Raw genomic sequence first — 20,070 nt, 5'->3', positions numbered from 1 at the left:
GGAGGAGGGTGGCCGGAGCCCTGGGAGGAGGGCGGCGAGCCCCGGCCGGGGCTCGGCTCTCCCCCCGGCGACAGGGCGGCGAGCCCTGGCTGGGGCTCCGCTCTCCCCCCGGCGGCCAGAGCGCAGGGGGCAGGGCGGCGAGAGGGCGGCGAGCCCCAGCTGGGGCTCGCCGCTCTCCCGCCGGCGGCCAGGGGGAGGGCGCCGGGGGGGAGGGCAGCCAGAGCGCCGGGGGGAGGGCGGCAAGCCCGGCCGTGGCCCCGCTCTCCCCGGCGGCCGGAGCGCCGCGCCGCCCCCCTCCAGGTGCCACCCCAAGCACAAGCTTGGGGGGCTGGTGCCTGGAGCCGGCCCTGCCCGCAGCTTCTTGCTAAAACAGTGTAGGCACCTAGCCCCAAAGAGGGTTTGCAGCAGAGAATCCCATGCAGAGAGAGGCACCTAAATCCAGGCTGCAGGGAGGTGCCTATCTCTGAGAGAGGAGCGGGGTTTAGCATCCCCCCCCCACACCTCAAATTGGCATCTCCCATTGGCTAGCTTAGGTGAGGATCCACTTCCCATGCTGGCTATTATGAATCCCATTCTCAGGCACCTCTCTCCAGTGGCGCTGGAACATTTTTAATAGTGGGGGTGCTGAAAGTCACCCCCTTACCCATCCACCCCTCCCCACCCAGCTGAGGCCAGGAGCAAAGCCCTGGGCGCAGGGTGGCAGCAGAGCCCCAGGCGCACAAGGCAGCAGCTGTGATCCCAGGCGCAGAGCTGGCAGCCGGGAGCCCGAGGGTGCTGCAACACCCTCCCAGCCCTAGTTCCCGCGCCTATGCCTGTCTCTCCCCATTGTACAGGGAGCCTAGGCATCTAACTCAGGCTTTGTGAATGCCAGTGATTTTCTTGGTGTCTAAGTTTCTTTGTGAATCTAGCCCAGAGAGATTAAGTGATTTGCCCAAGGTTACAGAGAAAATCTGTGGCACATCTAGGAATTAAACCCAGATTTCCTGAGTTCCAGTCCCATGCCAGTCGCAAGATCAGCTTTCACCTTGAACTCCTTTCTAAACATCCTTTTGTTTTATTTAAATTTTTGATGACCTTAGTGCTTATATAAGTGTATAATTTGTAAGTTTAGCACTGAGCCTAGCATAGCCTGGGGCAGGAACTGAAGCAGCACTCTAGAACAACTTTGCAAATGCGCCTCGGTTAAAACCTGCAATACAAAGAATGTGAAATTCTGGCTCCAATGAATTCCAAGACAAACCCCGCCATGACTTCAATTGGCCAGTTTTCATCCCTAGAATCCAAGTCTTCTTCTTGAGAAGAGGCTGCACTACTACTGCGGTTCTATGGTGTCGATAAGTGGTGGCTACTGCGATACTCTGGACAAAATCACGTCAACCTACAAGAGGGCTGGGAAATTATTTCAAAGCAACTGAGAAGACAGTTTGTTTACCCAGCTCTCCCACAGAGCAGGCAGGGATGTCAGTTTCCTAACCTACAGATGGTGCAAGTGCTTTGGGGATCTCCATGTGGATGCTCCAGTGCTTACTCCTCAGTCCCCATGGCAACATGGGTCCCATTGAAGCTTTGCTCCTATTGGTTCCCTTCCTGCATTTGGGCCAAAACCCAGGTTTCTCAACTCCATCTGCCCAAACACTCCGAATGTCTGTCTTTGAAAAACATTTAAAAACAAAAGTGGAGTTCATGACAATGTAGGACAGATGGGGTGTGCAGAATATTTGCCATTGCTGAAGTTTTAAGTTCCTCAGACATGTTATCTGAATCCCTATTACTTTTCATTTGCCATAGCTCTCTGTAGGAGAATGAAGAATAGAAATGAAAAGGGAATCTGCCTTCTAAGTAGAGACAGCCCTTAAAACATGAAATTAGACTGAATTTTAAACAGGAAATAACCTCCAGGTGTCAAAAAAATGAGCTGACAAAAATATGAAGGAAAACAATTTTCAGCTGTTCCCTTAGTAATGTTGTATGGTATCTAGGGGCTGGTCTACACCCAGCCGCTAGTTCGGCGGCTGGGGATCGAAGTTCTGGGTTCGACTTATCGCGTCTGGTCTGGACGCGATAAGTCGAACCAGGAAGTGCTCGCCGTCGACTGCGGTACTCCAGCTCGGCGAGAGGAGTACCGCGGAGTCGACGGGGAGCCTGCCTGCCGCGTGTGGACCGCGTCTGAACCGCGGTAAGTTCGAAGTAAGGTATGTCGACTTCAGCTACGTTATTCACGTAGCTGAAGTTGCGTACCTTACTTCGACTTGGGGGGTTAGTGTAGACCAGGCCTAGAATGCAGCCATTTTTCTAGGCTGTAAGAAGAGGGGACAGCGCAAATAGGTGGAGCACAGAAATATATGCCAGGAGATGGAAGTGGGAGTTGAAGGTGCCAGGTGTGAATCTCTCTGGTATGTTTTCATAGACTCCAGCAAGCACCACAGCATATGCATCATTTACCTCTTATTAAATTATTGCTACAGAGCTGGAGAAAATCTTTAAACAAAACTAACAGAAAAAATATCTGAGATGTTTCAAAGTTCTAAAGTTGTCTGGGCTCAGCCTCTAGTTTTGTATTTGCTGTATTAATAAAAATGATTAATTCCTTTTGCTTCCTTTGGAGTTTTGTCTTGGCCACACTGGGGGAATACAAGACCAACTTCCCTGTAACCAGAGTTCAGTGTCTGAAGTTCCACTTCCCTGGGACATGGAACCAAGAGCTCCCGGGGGAACAGATTCCTGAGCCCATCCCCATTAGCAGTTTAAATCAGGCTCAGGAGCGTAACATAGTTTAAAGCACATGAAAACTGTCCAACTAAGCTACAATAATTTTATAAAACTGTGTTGGAGTCTTGCCGGAGTAGTTCTTGAGCACAGTTTTGTCTTAACACTCTTCAATGCTTGTGCTCCGAATAAGGAGCCTCTAAGTAGGTTTTGAAGACTGCTTTGCTAACACGTTTAAACTATGATAGCAAAAGCCATTTAGGTTTTTGTCAGTGTGGACAGGGCTTTACTTTCAAAGCACACCATTCATGCTATCTGGGCTATGCACCAAACATACTGCATCTAACCATTAGCCATCCCTTTCAACTTAACACCTAGAAAACAGTATCTTTCCACATGTTTTGATAGTCAAAACAATTGTTCTCTAGACAAAGGCAAATATGCACAGGCTTTCCTGGAGAATGGAGAAGCTAAAATGATCCCTTCCTAAGTTGCAAGACACGGAATTTTCTTATTTATTTTAATGTGAATTAATAGAAGAATAACCCTCCAAACCTAAAAATCTATAAAAAATCATATGCATGGGATCTACAAGCTATGGATAAAAATGAGAGCTGTGATTCACGTTATAACCCAAACATAGGGTAACCATACGACCATTTTGGCCAGGACAGTCCCCCTTTTTAAGCTCTGTCCCGGATATCATGACATTTTTGTCAAAACTTGCCATTTGTCCTGTTTGCTCTTGCCAACTGATCATTAGGGACAAATGCCGAGTTTTCAAATTGTAGGGCCCGCCCACTAGGGGCACATGGAGGAATGTTGAGGGGGGTGAGCAGCGACGCCAGGCGGCTCAGGCAAGTGATGACACTAGACAGCTCAGGCCTGACACCAAGCAGCTCAGGTGGGCAGCCCTGCATGGCCAGGGTCGGACAGCCAGTCGCAACGCCAGGCAGGGCTGGGGCCAGTGGTGACACCAAGCAGGGCTCGGGGAGAATCTCCCTGAGCAACGCCAGGTGGCTCGGGCCCGGTGTCCTATTTCAGTTAGGGAAATATGGCCACCCAAACCATTTTCATATGATGATGTGGAAAATTAGGAAATCAGTCTCTGGAATCAGAGTCCAGACCTTGAATTGCTCTCTGTTAAGGCAAGAACAGATGGAGAAATACCATGCCAATGGTGGCTTTTTATTCACACCTTGTGAGTAGTACATGACCAAAGGTTGGCTGCCAGTGAAAGGCTCTAGTTTAAATGAACCTTGACAAGTCTCACAAGTTTTTGACTTTCTTGAGTTAAATGCAAGCTGAAACCAATCAAAAATCTGTTGGACACAAGCTGATCTAATGTGTTAAGAAGCTGGATTAACTTTCTATTTGACTCCAAGGAATTTCATCTTTTGCAGATTTTTTTAACTTCTTGCTTAAAGGAGCAAAGCTTCACCAAGATGTGCATACGGACATTGTGAAACTGTAAGAAAGTCTCTTCCCACTCAGTTTGGGTGACACGGGTTTTAGCAGCATTTGATTCTAGGAAAGAAGGAAATTCTTGAAGAAGTACCTTGAGAATATAGAAAATGATCAGGGTGATCTCCTTTGTTGGGATCAGGGCTCAAACTTAAAATGCAGTAAAGGCTTTTCAATTGCCTTCTTCAAGGTGTGGGGGAGAAGTGGCACTGAGCAATGAGGGATACCAGAAGAGAAAGTCCTCTAAGATGAGCCCTGACTCTCCGGGACCCATTGGAGAGGGAAAAACGGAGCACAAACAGATTGCTTTGACCCTTGCAAATTTCTTGAAGGTGAGTCAGCAGCACCTCCTGGTCAATCATGTCAATATCACTGACAGGTCAAGCAGTATTATAATGGAGGCCCACCACTATATGTGGCCAATAGGAAGCAGGCTCCAAAAGTTACCAAGGCTGTCTCTGCACCAAGAGGGAGCCTGAAACCTGGCTAGAAAAGATCCAGGATACTGAAGGATGTCGGGTGTTACTGGCCATCTCATCCATTCCACTCTCAATGATGTTTGCCATGGAAGGAGAGGTTGGCGACAGGATGGAAGCTGGAAGGATCAGCAGTGCCAAGTTCCACCCGTGGAAAGTCTTAGAAGTGGCTTCCCCTACAGTCTTCAGAACCATAATCTGTGGTATTGGGCCAAACTCCACCAGGAATGGCAGTCTGCTCACTTGTTTCTCCGGTGACTTGTTTTCCTTGGAGTTATAAAAAAGGCTACTATACTTTTTTTCCTCCCTATAAACCTCACCACTAAATTAGAGGCTGGATGGCCCTGGGGACTAGGAATGATGCATTGACCCCTTGCTCTTTAACAGGGATAAAGGCAACCCCCAAAACAACACCTAAAGAAGGGCCCATTTTGACCCCAAAATATGAGAGTTATATGATCTATTAGCTGGTGCAGTACGTACTGAAAACATTATGTGCAAAGTTAAAAGCATCTGACACACACCAGCCAAAACATCATATAATTCAATTTGGTGAATAAAGTCAGAGCCATATGCTCAATGATTTTATAAAAGTCTGCCCGGTTCTCATTATTCCCCAATACTTTACTCCCCTCTTGGACATGAGCAATAACTCTGACCTTCCAGAAAATGGATTGCTTAGGTGAAACTTTCCCTGCCTTCTGCGATGGGTGAGCAGGATGCTTCTCAAAAGATTTGTCTTTTTTTTTTATTTGAGATTAAAACAAGGCACCATGGTTTATAAGACTCCATAAAAACTGCTGTAAATTGCTTTCTCTGCCCATTCCAAACTAAGCTGCCAAGCATGCAATTTACTCAGCCTGTCTCCATGTTCATATGCAGTATCTCGGCCCGAGATCTGCTGGGAAATAGAATATAGTATGCCTGGTTAATTTCTTGTCTCTGCGCCTGAGAAACTTCAGTCACTGGGATTTTCTCTTGAAAAAGGTTTATTGTCTAGTTTGCTTCTTTCATTTTCCAAATCAAAAACTCAGTGGCTGGTTCTCTTTGCTGATTTTTAGGAAACTGAGTATCCTCACTTTCCCCAGATATACTGCTGGTGAGGGAGATGATGCTTCCTTGCTAACTCTTAAAGATGTATTCTTTCGGAAGGACTTAAACTTCAAGGTTGTTTACTAGCTATCTGCTAGGTATTGCAGTGATGGGCATGCTGGAAATACAAAAGATGGATTAGAAAGAACTATTCTCATGTCCCAGGATTCTCTAGTTTGAGAGAAGACCCAAAGTGGTGTTAGGTTGGAAAGGCCGCAGAAACCACGTAATGATAATAGATTATTTCACTAAAACTGACCAGATGAGCAAAAGAAAATTCATGGCTGGGGTGTTGGGAAATAGCTGGGCTGACTGCCAGTTCCCTGAGACCAGCCCCCTTTCCCTTTGAAGATCTCTTCACAACAGCAAGCCTCTATTCTCAGTGAGTCTGTGTTCTTTGGCACATGAGCAGGGAATGCAAGTGTGGGGGAACCTGTCCATTGGCTGTCTTGCGCAAGAATGATTCCTGCCTGTACCTTCATGATCTTCCTTTCAGTCACCTTATAGCAGGTAGGTGCAGGTTGCCAGGTAAGCTCTTGGCCAGTCAGGCTCTCCCCAGAATTCTGCCAAGCATCCTTCACTTTAATTACATGGTCCTTGCTGTATGTCCTGTACCCTTCCCATTGCCCATGAAGTTCCACACATAGAGTTCATAGTTTGCAGATACCTTCTGATCTTGAGTGAGTGGGCATGGACCAGGGGTTAGGCCACAGGCACTTCTTCCTTATTGCCAAAGAAAAAGATAGGAGTGTCTGCCTAGTATCAGCACCAGGAAAGGAGTTATACTATCACTTTCCACCTATGCAGCCTGACAATGCTAAGAAGGAAATTGGGCCATAGAGTTTGCAAACCAACTCTTAAAACCTATTTTTAGATTTCCTTAGAGTACCCACTGACTCCTTAGAGAACTGAGGGCTCATCCTTGTTAATTACTCCTTCCATGTTTCCTATTTCCCTCCCTCCTACAGCAAATGCCCCAACTCCTCTGAACTGATCCGCCGTCTCCCGAGAGAATAAATGCCTTCCCACTTCTCTAACTTTCCCATCACCTCTCCTCCCAGCATGCTCCACCTACTACTCACCCTAGGCTGTTTCCCTCTTGTCTTCATGCTATGGTCAAATTCAGCTCCATTCTTTGGTAGCCTCCCAGCTCCCCTGGATGTGCACCACCAATGAACTCGCAATCCTGCTACTGCCTTGACCAATATTGTACCTAGTAGCAGAGAGAGGACTAGTCGCATGAGTATTACACCAAACTCCAGGGTTCAGTGAGGGTTTCCTATAGCTGGAGGTGGACTGGATCAGAACTCACTTGATGCAAGAATTCTACCCTGTGACGTTCCCCTGGTGTTATCTGGACCGGTGATCTGCCAGGCCACTCCAATCCTCGGCTCTGGGAGCCAGCTTTACCCTGCTCTGCTGTGAGAACCCCCACTCCTGGGATGTTCATGCACAGCCTCTGGCACGTAAGCTGCTCCCAGCTACGTGAGTGGGCCCTTTTGACCAGCTGCTGCTTGGATTGTGCAACTGAACGACACTAGCCAATATCTCCGGTCCCAGACTCAACCCTAGGAACCTCCGTCTTGCAGTGTCCAATTATGCCAGCTGGACGCCGCAAACTTATATGCGTTTGTCAATTTAACAAAGAAATTGATATGTACCAGGCTTGTTATCCCAAGGGGGGGGGTCTCTGTCATGCTTCAAACCAAACGCACTGCTTCAGTAGAATAAACAGAGTTATTAAGTACAAAGATAGATTTTAAGTGATTATAAGTCAACGCACAACAAGTCGGATTTGTTAAAATAAAATAAAACCAAAATGCATTCTAAACTGATCTTAACACTTTCAGTGCCCTTACAAACTTAGATGCTTCTCACCACAGGCTGGCTGGTTGCCCTTCAGCCAGGCTCTCCCCTTTGATCAGCACTTCAGTCGCTTGGTGGTAATGTCTGTAGATGGAGTTGGAAGAGAGAGGAAGAGCATGGCAAACATCTCTCCCTTTTATCATGTTCTTTCTTCCCTCTTGGCTTTGCCCCCCCCCCTTTCAGAGTCAGGTGAGCATTACCTCATCGCAGTCCCAAATTGACCAAAGGAAGGGGGGTGACTTACTCGAGAGTTCAACACATCCTTTGTTGTTGCCTAGGCCAGTGTCCTTTGTTCCTGTGAGGCTGGGCTGGGTTTGTCCCATACATGCCCTGATTAGGTGTGAACTGCCCCTCTGCTCTTAGAGAGTTTTTGCCTGGGCTTGCTTTTAGCCATGAGGACACATTTTCAGCCTCATAACTATATACATGAAATTACAACCTATATCATTACTATAACAACAATGCTCAGTGCATCATGAGCCTTCCAAAGACACCAGACATGACAAACTTGTATATCCAATATACCCCACAATCATATTATAAGGATGAACATGGGGGTGCTGGGTGTTCCCCTGAGGTACAGAACATCACATACACCAACTCTCCCCTGGAAGAACTCCTCATTAACCTCTCACACTAGAATTCCCAAGAGAGATGTAAAATCCATTCAAAACAGCCAGTTCCCAGCATTAACCACCTGGAAACCAGCCAGCTTCTGAAGGGTTAACTATTTTTGTACTAACCTCTTAGCTTAGAGACTTAAAAGTCTAAATTGATATCCCCTTGTGATGTGGGGTTTTTATGGTTTGGCAAACACGGGTTTTTTTCATCTGTTTTATATGTTCTGCAGCTAAAACTCAAATGAAATTGCTGCCATGCTGTCCCTAAGGTTCCCAAGGGGAGGAACATTTTTCACCATGTATCCTATCTGTTTTTTTATTAAATTATTTGTAATTATTTCAGAGTTTACTTGTATCAGAAGATGATCTTACTGGAAAAATAATACTTTCTGTTACAAAGGGAATCTTGACATTTAATATAAGACATTGTTAAATTAGTTGAAGGCAGGATGTGAAAAGAAGCCAGCCTACATTTAAAGGAAACAAAGGAAAACTGTATAAAAAATACAGAATTGGACAAGGTTTATTGTTAAAGCACAGCTCCCCAAAATGTTATATTCAGACTATGAAGTCATACACTGTATGAATCATACATTTGTACAGTATCAGAGGGGTAGCCGTGTTAGTCTGGATTTGTAAAAAGCGACAAAGAGTCCTGTGGCACCTTATAGACTAACAGACGTATTGGAGCATAAGCTTTCATGGGTGAATACCCACTTCATCAGACGCATTCTGTACATTTGTACAGAATCACAGGGTACAATCCTTTATCCAAATACTGCTGAAATACAGGACAAAGTATATTGATTTGTTCCTAGAATATGGGACATTAGGCACTAAATACAGTTACAATGTCCCATTAAAATAAGGTAGAGATGGTCACCCTACCAGTAAACATGAACTGTTATTTCCTCTAAACTATCTGCATTAGGATTATTGAAGTCAATAAATATTAAAATGATTTAAATGTGACACGGATAGAAATAAAGCAACATATGATGCAAGGACAGATCATCCCAAAATCTCTTACTGAATTTCATATCCATAGTCATTGGGTGCCTTATTGGAATGCCATGGGCTCTTTAAGGGAAGTGAAAACTAGTGGCCAAATGCTGCCTTCAGCATGTAACTCTCAGTAACTCCAGTGGCCTTTGGATGTTTACATTTGAGGACTGACTAATCAGGAGACACTTTCAGTCTAAACTGCTGAACTGTTTGTATGCAGAATGGTAGGTTTGTGGGTCATTTCTGTTTCAAAGATGATTCGCCCCCATCCCTCCCCCACAAAAATCACAGAATGTTAGAAGTAGATGCTGACCACCTCCCCCTAAAACAAACAAAAAACCACCCATGGGCCTGATCCGGGTATCAGAAGGATCAACTCCTAAGTTAGAAGAGGGGCCACTCAGCTCACATGTTCATTTTATAGTGCAAGGGTACGGGTGGTTTTTTTTTTTTTAAGTCCATGAGATCCAAACCACTGGCCAATCACCAGCTCCCCACTCATTGTGACACGTTGTTTAATTTAATCCACGATGGAGAAGTGAGTCTGCCTGCAGGGATTATGTCACTCTGAGGACCTTTAACACTGCTTTTTTAAAATTCTAATGTCATATCCTCTATATATTACACACTGTGCACTGAATGAGGGAGGGAAAAATAGTAGGTGGTGATCATGTAATTAAAGATGGCATCATAATGCATATGCACAAGGTGGCCAAATTAAGATTACACAGGCACCCTTAATTCCTTGCATTTTGAGTGCTGGACTTTGCAACCTTAACATTCTTTTAATATAGATTTGTGTGTGTTTGTTTTCTTATGGTTTTAAAAAAGCAAAATGAAAAAAACAAACTCCATCGTGGGTCATCAGCAGGGTGGGGAACCTTCAGTTCCATCACACAGACCTAAGCTAAATGGAGTGACTGGTAGCAGTGGTAGACTGCTATCCATTATGTGGACCAGTCACTAGAGGGGGGATGAGACACATGTTTTGCCAGTGGATTTCACAGCTATAGATAGCTCACAGATAGCAGAGGAACGTAGAGACTCAGGACTCCTAGGTTCAGTTCTAGGTTCTGCACAGGAATGTGCTCTAGTGGTTACAGATGCTTCTTTGTGCCCCTAGCCTGTCTTTGTCCCCTCTGCTCCTATCAACTCCCTCATCCCAGCTCCAGCCCCTCCCCACATAGTCCTGTCCACCCTCCTACATGCAGCCCTGCTCTCTGGCTCCTGACACTGTCCCTTTCTGTTCTTATCCACTATCCCCCAGCTCCTGCCCACCCTGGTTCCTGTTCCCCTTTGGCTCCTGCAACATCCTTTCATCCCCCTTCCCCCATTTTTCACCCCTCTGAATTCCAGTGTGCCTGCTCCATCCTTCTCTTTGTTACTGGCTGGGCCCCAACAGAGGGAGCATCATGTATAAAATATATAGATGTATTTTTCTAAAATACGCTGCATGCCCCTTATACCCTGGTTATCAGAGGCACTCAGAACACATTTGTAAAGATTACTGTGTTATATTTTAATACACATTTGCTGGTCACCTATTTAATTATACTCAGCTGTCTAAACCAACAACATACACTCTCTCTCTAAAAATCAGTGGGCCAAATTCTTGCCCAGCATAGCTCCACAGAAGTCAATGACGTTACGTTGGGGATGAATTTGGCCCTACAACTCTAATTAGCGAAACAGTTGATCAGTATTCACATGTCATTTACGAAGGCATGAAATAAAAAAGGCATCTAATAACAGATGTGGACGCCATTGGCACAAGCAAACATCTGAAGTTGAAACAGACGAAACAGGAAGAAGCCAAGAGCAATAAAACCGTAATCAAACATATCTATGTTTTATTTAGGCCAGATAGATTTATTAAAAGCAAGTCTTACCAGTAATAGTTATGTGACCCTCTTTAGGGGCACACTGGGTTTCCTGTAACTGGATCTCTGGGCTCACATCAACCTTGCTTCCAGATAACTGTAAATAGGCTTTAAGAGAGGCAGGTACCTTGACTGTAATAGAGCCTGTTATAAATTAAAATGAAAGACATGAATGTTAATAGCCAAGACAAAGCAAACAGAGAGAGGGCCTCTGCTATTCTGCTCTTTTCTGAGCTTACATGGGAGACAGAGAGTCCTAGTTTTGCTCAAGAATCTTCAGAGATGCTGGTTTCTTTTCTTGCCTCCAGGAGGATAAAAAGTACTCCTGTTGGACAGACGTATGCTCATTTACTGCAAACAGAAGATTGTGCAGCAGTATACACCATCAGTACAAACAGCTATTTTCTAAGATATCTTCCCCTTATAGCATAGAGCTAGCACTTCACATCCATTGAGAAGATGCAGCCTCACAGTTGATTCTAGCTTGGGGAATAAATTGCTGTCTACTCCACAGCTATTGTCAATTACATTTTACAGATGATCTGTTAGCAAAATTACAACAGCTTCGGTAATCTGCTCTACCACAACCTTAAGATTAAAAATTGGAAGTCTGGCCTCTATTGGAACAGCAATCCTGAAGTACTTTCCTAAATTTGGGCCTCCTGTTGGGTTGAAGCTAATAGCTGAGCCATCCAGTTACCAGTCTGAGACATATTTGGAATAGTTAGATCAAGGATCTTCAGTAGCTGTGCTCTGTGCATGAAGGCAAAACACAAAACAACTCAAACACATTTTCTGAATAAAGGTTTTTTCTTTTCAGCCTGATTCCTGCTTTCGCTTTGCAAAAATTTTCATTTTTATATAGCTACATATATACTGTAGGCCCAACTCGGAACATAACTAGTGCTTTGATACACTATTTATATATCAATCCTCCAAAGTAATATCCATGATGCTACCTGTACAAGAAAATGCAAACAATAGACATATAGGGCCTGATCCTATCCCTGCTCCACACAGCACAAGACAGTCAGAAAGCTACCCTGATAAGGCAGCTGGGGATTCCCCTTGTGTGTGGGAATCCCAGGGTGGTATATCCTCAGCTCTATGTCATTGGTTCCTGACCCTCCCTAGAGGACCACAACTATCAGCATAATTCAGGCTGCCATAAATTATGATGGGCACAGAAGAACCAGCCAGATCAGGGGAATGGAAAGATGGCTCAGACACTTTCTCTATCCTCATGTTCTGCTTGGTCAAATTCAATGGTCTAGCCCAGGGATCGGCAACCTTTGACATGCGGCCCCATCAGGGAAATCCGCTGGCAGGTCGGTATGGTTTGTTTACCTGCAGTGTCCGCAGGTTCGGCCAATCGCAGCTCCCACTGGCTGCGGTTCGCCGTTCCAGGCCAATGGGGGCTGCGGGAAGCGGCAGCCAGCACATCCCTCGGCCCGCACTGCTTCCCGCAGCCCCCATTGACCTGGAACGGCGAACCGCGACCAGTGGGAGCTGCGATCGGCCAAACCTCAGATGCTGCAGGTAAACAAACTGGCCCGACCCACCAGTGGATTTCCCTCATGGGCCACGTGCCAAAGGTTGCCAATCCCTGGGCTAGCCCATAAAACCTGACAAACACTCAATTATTTTGACATTACAGGCCAGGTTCTGCTCCACTGATGTCAACAGTTATTCTGGATTTACATTGGTGTAATTGAGAGCAGAATTGGGCCTACAGAATCTGTCTTTGTCTTCACTGGAACAGATGTCAGAGTATGTTTTGAAAATCAGTTTAATAATTGTTTTCGTTATAACACTTATGAAACACATTTCCCTCTCTCGATGGTTAAACATTAATGTGAGTTACTGGAAGTAATTCCACACCTGGTTAGGTAGTAATGTGAATATAGTTCGTCCCATCACAGGAGATGGAGTGGCTAGTGCAGGACAACAAAAGATAGCACACGGGAATTAATTCAGTATCTTTCTTTCCTCTCTTGCTGAACACTGCATTCCTACAGGACCTATTCCCCATTTCAGGGATAACAGGGGACAAATGACCACACAGAAACACTGGGAGAGTGCAAAGGCATAACAGAAATGAGAATGAAGAGTACTGGATAATGGCTTTTGCAAATGCATTACTCAACATTGTAACACAAAACACCTGCAAGGCATGAGTGTTTTTACTATAACAGGACCTTCAGGTCTGTGCTCTTTCAAATGGCAAAGGGGTAAATCCAGCTTTTGAAGGGTGATGTTTTAACAAGTGAAGTTGTGATAGGTAAGTAAGTATTAGGGGAGTAATTAGCTCATTTAACAACATGTCCAGGTGCTCGGGCATGTGTCATCCCTCTGGCTCTGCCTTCCCTTGCATTGCTGCTTTGCCATTTTAATTTCATGGTCTCCACACACAGTAATTCTTTTCATGGGAAAAGGGCATGGAGAAATGAAATATGAGCCTCATCAGTTCCACACACCTGCCAACAGCATGGAGTAAACGGCATTGATGAGGCAAAGGGGGATTACAATCCTAGTTCTGCAGGATTCTACTGGTTTGGTGGGGAAGATTGCTGGAAGAAAGGTGGAAAGTGTAAGATTCCCACTGAAATGAAAGCCCCAGATGATTTTGTGGGGTCTATTTTAAATACCATTGTTTCCTGCAGTGCTTACTGTGCTAAGAGACAATATACATTTGCTAATGATGAATTAGGTAAGAATTACTATTTTACTGTAATTATTTAAATATAGAAAGTGGTTAGTTTTACCATCTCATAAAACTTTCCTTTATATCAAAGGTTGCCATAAAATGTTGCAATTTGCTCACCTTTCTGGCTTTTCAGATCCACTTTTCTCACTTGATTAACATAAACATCTATTTCCCCCCGACGTGTAGAAGCTTTTAGACATCCATCCGATGACTCTGAAAAAAGAGAGAATAAAAGGATTAAGTCGGACTGATGTTTACTCTAGGATTTTTGAAGTAATTTTCAAAATATTAAACTCTGGGCTGGATTCAGCCACTGGGATAATGAATTGGTATTTTTTGTGATATAGCTTTCCCTCATCTAGCTAGGACCAGACTCCTGTCCTACAAGCAATGTTATAGTACACAGGCTTTATGCAGGAAACCTTCCTCTCTCACCTGAGCACTGAGCAGCCATCTTGTTGTTTCTGGGTTTGTGGAAGCTGCCATGGCCTACTCCATCCTCCCGGGGTGGAAGTTTTACCATTCTGCACCACTGGCCCAATCATAGCATCTCTAGCTTGCTATAGAGGGGGAAGTTCATCCCTGTGCAGACAGCCAGCACAAGGCCTAAGCACCACTTAAGCCTTCGAATGAGGCCTGCACTGAACCTCTCTGTGGGGTAGATTTCACTCAGAGAAAGGCACTATACATATAAGGTGTCCGGTTTTCGACTGGAATGCCTGGTTGAAAATGGACCCTGACAGCTCCGGTTGGCACTGCCGACCGAGCCGTTAAATGTCCGGTTGGCAGTGCAGCGGGGGGCCGGGGCTAAAGCAGGCTCCCTACCTGCCCTAGCTTGCGTGGCTCCAGTAAGCGGACGCCAGGTCTCTGCAGCCTCTAGGCGCTGGAGCGGCCAGGGACTGAGCGCTGCCCCCGCCTCAGTGCCAGTTCCGCAGCTCCCATTGGCCAGGAACTGCAACCAATGGGAGCCGCGGGGGGCATCGCCTGCCGGCGCAAAGGAAGCACTCAGAGCCTAGAGGCCACCGGGACCTGGCAGCCGCTTCCTCAGAGCTGCGGTAAGTGCCACCGGGATCCCGCACCTCCCTCCACTGCACTCCAATCCCCTGCCCCAGCCCAGAGTCCCCTCCTGCACCCCAAACCCCTCATCCCCAGCCGAACCCCAGAGCCTGCACCCTCAGCCAGAGCCCTTGCCCCCCTGCACCCCAACCTCCTGCCCCAGCCTAGAGTCCCCTCCTGGCCCAACCCCAGAGCCCTCATCCCCTGCTGGAGCCCTCACCACCCCACACACCAACCCCTTGGCCCAGCCCAGAGCCCCCTCCTGCACCCCAAACCCCTCATCCCCAGCCCCACCCCCAGCCGGACTCTCACCCTCCCATACCTCAACCCCTTGTCCCAGCCCGGAGTCCTCTCCCACACCCCAAACCTTTGATCCCTGGTCCCACCCCAGAGCTCACACCCCCTGCTGGAGCCCACGCCCCCCTCCCACATGCCAAACCCCTCAGCCCCAGCCCAGAGTTCCCTCCTGCACCCCAAACCCCTCATCCCCAGCCCCACCCCAGAGCCTATATCCCCAGCCCAGAGCCCATACCCCTTCCCGCATCCCAACCCCCTGCCCCAGCCAGGTGAAAGTGAGTGAGGATGGGGAAGAGCAAGCGGCAGAGGGAGGGGATGGAATGAGCGGGGCACGACCTTGGAGAAGGGGCGGGGCCGGGGTGTTCGGTTTTGTGTGATTAGAAAGTTGGCAACCCTACATACATAGGCAGTAGGGAGTTTAGCATAATGACCTCCCATCCCCTACACAGCACAACTGAGATGATTTAACTAATTTTTAGGCCTTGTAGAACAGTGTTTCTCAACCTTTTTGGGCTCAGAACCCATTTGTAAATGTTTATGACCTATCATGACCCAGTAAATAGTCTGGGGCTGGAGGCCCTGGGATGGTTTTAGTCGGGTCCTGCCTCTGAGGGGGTTGGGTCCCGCCCGGCACTGACCCCACAGTGTCAGTTCCCGCAGCTCTTGTGAGGATGGCTGAGCTTGGCTCTCCACTAGGGTTATCACCTGGCTGGTATTTGACCGGCCTGGCTGTTTTTTTTTTTTTTAATGGATTTACCAGTTGCCAGAAAAATAATTTAAACTGCCGGGTATTTTTTTTATGTGGGTCTAAAGATTTGCATTATTATCACAATACACTGGGATATCTAATGTTAAAAGTTTCTGTGTCCAGCTAAAGATGCTGCAGTGTTCCCACTTCAAAGTTTAAGTAAGAAAATGAGGTTATCAGTCTTATCTATGTGTGTTCTCTCTCTAGATATTATAAGTGTCTTGTGGTTGGGGGTGTGGCGGGCTTGCCTTGAAGGGAGGAGGTGCAATTTTTTTGCATATCAAAGGTGGTAACCCTACTCTCCACGCTGGGTGTTGCAACCTCTGGGGTTGCAGCACCGCTCAGGCTTGGCCCCCACACCCTGACCTGAACAAATTTGTCTGAGTGGAGTGGTGACCTGGCTCATGGGATTGCAATGCCATTCACTCAAATTTGACCTACCCAGACTCCTGTCATCCTGTCGGCTGGGCCAATCGTGAGTGGCGCTGGGACCCCAGAGGCTGCAGTGCCTGGAACAGGGAGGTGAGCCAAGCAAACCCATGGGACAGGAGCCACCACATGACCCTTTGAAACAATCTGGCACCCCAATTTTGGGTACAACCCAATGGGTTGGGAAACACTGTTGTAGAGTATACGGGGACAGGATATTCTCCCTACATTTTAATTTTACTGAACTGGAGAGAGAATTACTGAATTTTGATATTTATAGAAAACCAGCACATACAGATAATGGTCTGATATCTCACTACTGTCTCAGAAAGCAGTATACATATGTTTTCCTTCATATATTATCAGTTTTCATCTATGACAACTGAAGTCTCTCTAAAGAAATGACTACACAAATACAATGCTTCAAAAAGGGCAAACCAGAGACGAAGACAACATATTCTGTAATTGTCTTCATTTCCTGTCATTGTACTTGCAATTCATTCAGGCTTCAGATAAACAAGTTTCAACAATGTTATACTGAAAGTCTGAAGAATTAACTTTTGAACAAACTATGGAGTATTTTTTCTGTAGATAAAGATTCTAAGTCCCAATCTTAATTTAAGAAGTATATAGAAACTCTAGAGATTTGTAAAAATCTGAAAAAATAAGCCATGCAGCATGATCAATGGTAAATGAACTAAAAATCTTTTGTCCAGACAACAGTTGGAATGAACAAATCTTTCCACTGTGAATTTCTTTTATCCAAAGGATGTATTGGCAAGGAATGTGAAAGGTTGACAGAAACCATTCCATTTTTCTGATGTTTTGCGTGTGCATAAAAAAGATAATCTGCCAGAAATGGCTAAAACTACATACATGAGTCTGACTGAAGCTAATTAGAGCTGACTTGGCAATTTGACATAGCGAAGATTTCTGGAGAACAACATGACTGATTAGTAGTGGGGGGAAAAAAGAAGAATCCAAGCATAATGCTCTAAGCTTTGCTTATTGCTAAAGAAAACAGAAATCACTGAGCTGGTCTGCAGTTTTTTGTTTTAACTGAGCTCTCAACACACAGATGTAACTGACCAACACACCAATTATAAGAGTAACAACGTGGGAAGGGAATGTTTTCCCACAGCTAAAGCTGCTTTCTTAGAGGGGAAAATATTAGGAAGAAAAATAAGTGTGGCCAATCCAGCTCTAGACAGCTGGGAAACTGACAGCATCTTTTGGTTCATTTAAAAGAGCAGTAACAGAGTAGCATCCTCAGAACTCTGAAAGGGATTTTGCTGAAACTGGGCCATAACCAAACAATTGGCTCAGTGCAAGTCCATTTTTACCTGACTGGATGCTTCATGGGAGAGTGACACACTAACCAGATTGCTCAGGAGAACTGCCGCTAACAGTCTGTATAATACAGTAAATCACATTCAGCTGAGATCAGAAATTATTGAACCAACCCTTATCTGTTCCCAGTCCTCAAATACAGTGTTTCTATGGCCAATTCTTCAGAGAAACTCTCCTGAAAAAAAGCTCTTCTGGGATTCTCCACCAAGGGAAGCTACTTCTTCCTGACATCAGAACAATAGTAAATGAAATATTTTCCTCGTGGATTGTATTTTCTAAATGGACAACCTACCTAATTCTCAATTACTGAGGGACAATCTCCACTCGTTATATTTTGCTTTCCACAACCAAATCTCTGTACAACTTATCATGAGTGATGTACCCGATTATTCAGATTCTAATATTTAAACTGTATTGTTAAATCTATTCACCTAAATTTGGGTTATTGCTGATTATGTACTCTATGTATCATATGACTTTAAAAACAAACTTTGTATTTGTGGATAATCTAAGCACTATACCCAGATGTACAGATACTCTTTTCTCAACCTATGTATTATATAATTTTTTTAACATTAGCTTTAATAACATTTTTAAAAGGCTGACCATTAGAAATTTGCCAGACTTCCAATTCAAATAAAGGGACTCCATTTAAAAAATAATTCTATATTTGAGGCAAAACCCTATGTCATGTAAGTGCACTCAGAGATGTTCCACTCTGCATAAAATACTTAAATATTCAGTGGAACAGGGACTGTAATGTGGGTCTCTCAGGTAAGTGACCTAACTATTGGGCCATAGATTCTCGCGGTCTCTCTGCTCCAGTCAGGGCCGGCTCCAGGCACCAGCGCAGGAAGCAGGTGCTTGGGGCGGCCAACGGAGAGGGGCGGCACGTCCGGGTCTTCGGCAGCAATTCAACGGCGGGTTCCTCAGTCCCTCTCGGAGGGAAGGACTGGCCGCCGAATTGCCGCCGAAGAATGAAGTGATGCGGTAAAGCTGCCGCCAAAATGCCGCCGATCGCGGCTTTTTTTCTTTTTCTTTTTTCCTGCCGCTTGGGGCGGCAAAAAAGCTGGAGCCGGCCCTGGCTCCAGTGAATACTTCAGTGTTTCATACAAAGTGGAACCGCTTCAGTAGAAAAGAGAGCAAGATCCACCCCAGAATAGCCCATAGCCTGGTGGTTGGGGCACTCACCTGGGAGCGGGAGATCTGGGTTCAAGTCGCTGCTCTGAATCAGGCAGAGTTAGGACGTGAACATGGGTCTCCCATGTCCCGGATGAATGCTCTAACCACTGGTCTACTTGGTATAAGGGCAGCCCCACAGTTGCTGTCATCATTGTGGTGTTTCATGCAGGACCCAATCCAGTAGGCATGCTTTAGGGAGGCTTCAGATCATGGACAATAGGTGGGGGAATACCTAGTTTGAAGAGACCAGTGTAAGTTTGAAGATTCATATGTCCCTTCATGCTTCAACCACCATTCCAGAGGACATGCGTCCATGCTGAAGACAGGTTCTGCTTGATAACGATCCAAAGCAGAGCGGACCGACTCATGTTTATTTTCATAATCTGAGTCAGATGCCACTAGCAGAAGGTTGATTTTCTTTTTTGGTGGTTCGGGTTCTGCAGGTTCTGCATCTGAGCGTTGCTCTTTTAAGACTTCTGAAACAATGCTCCACACCTTGTCCCTCTCAGATTTTGGAAGGCACTTCAGATTCTTAAACCTTGGGTCGAGTGCTGTATCTTTCCTTAGAAATCTCACATTGGTACCTTCTTTGCATTTTGTCAAATCTACAGTGAAAGTGTTCTTAAAACAAACATGTACTGGGTTATCATACGAGACTGCTATAACATGAAATATATAGCAGAATGCGGGTAAAACAGAACAGGAGACATACAATTGTCCCCCAAGGAGTTCAGTCACAAATTTAATTAACGCATTATTTTTTTAACAAGCATCATCAGCATGGAAGCATGTCCTCTGGAATGGTGGCTGAAGCATGAAGGGGCATATGAATGTTTATCATATCTGGTAATTAAATACCTTGCAATGCCAGCTACAAAAGTGCCATGCGAATGCCTGTTCTCACTTTCAGGTGACATTGTAAATAAGAAGCATGCAGCAGTGTCTCCTGTAAATGCAAATAAACTTGTTTGTCTTAGCAATTGGCTGAACAAGAAGTAGGACTGAGTGGACTTGTAGGCTCTAAAGTTTTACATTGTTTTCTTTTTTAATGCAGTTTTTTTTGTATATAATTCTACATTTGTAAGTTCAACTTTAATGATAAAGAGATTGCACTACAGCACTTGTACTAGGTGAATTGAAAAATACTATTTCTTTTGTTTTCTACACAGGGCCGGCTCTGGCTTTTTTGCCG

General features: G+C 45.5%; 1 protein-coding gene across 1 annotated transcript in view; it reads right to left on the bottom strand.

Moving 5' to 3' along the window:
- FAM185A (family with sequence similarity 185 member A) overlaps positions 1–20,070 on the bottom strand; it is a 68,533-nt gene that overhangs the window by 4,163 nt on the left and 44,300 nt on the right. The window contains exons 6-7 of the mRNA XM_029910827.1: positions 13,934–14,029; positions 11,119–11,253 (exon numbers count right to left, since the gene is read on the bottom strand). Of these exons, the coding sequence (XP_029766687.1) occupies positions 11,119–11,253; positions 13,934–14,029 (231 nt within the window). The remainder of the gene's footprint in view (positions 1–11,118; positions 11,254–13,933; positions 14,030–20,070) is intronic.

Source organism: Terrapene carolina, unplaced genomic scaffold, assembly GCF_002925995.2.
Source record: "Terrapene carolina triunguis isolate 2854851 unplaced genomic scaffold, T_m_triunguis-2.0 Scaffold68, whole genome shotgun sequence".
Lineage (NCBI taxonomy): Eukaryota > Metazoa > Chordata > Testudines > Emydidae > Terrapene > Terrapene triunguis.
This window is presented reverse-complemented; position numbering and strand designations above follow the sequence as displayed.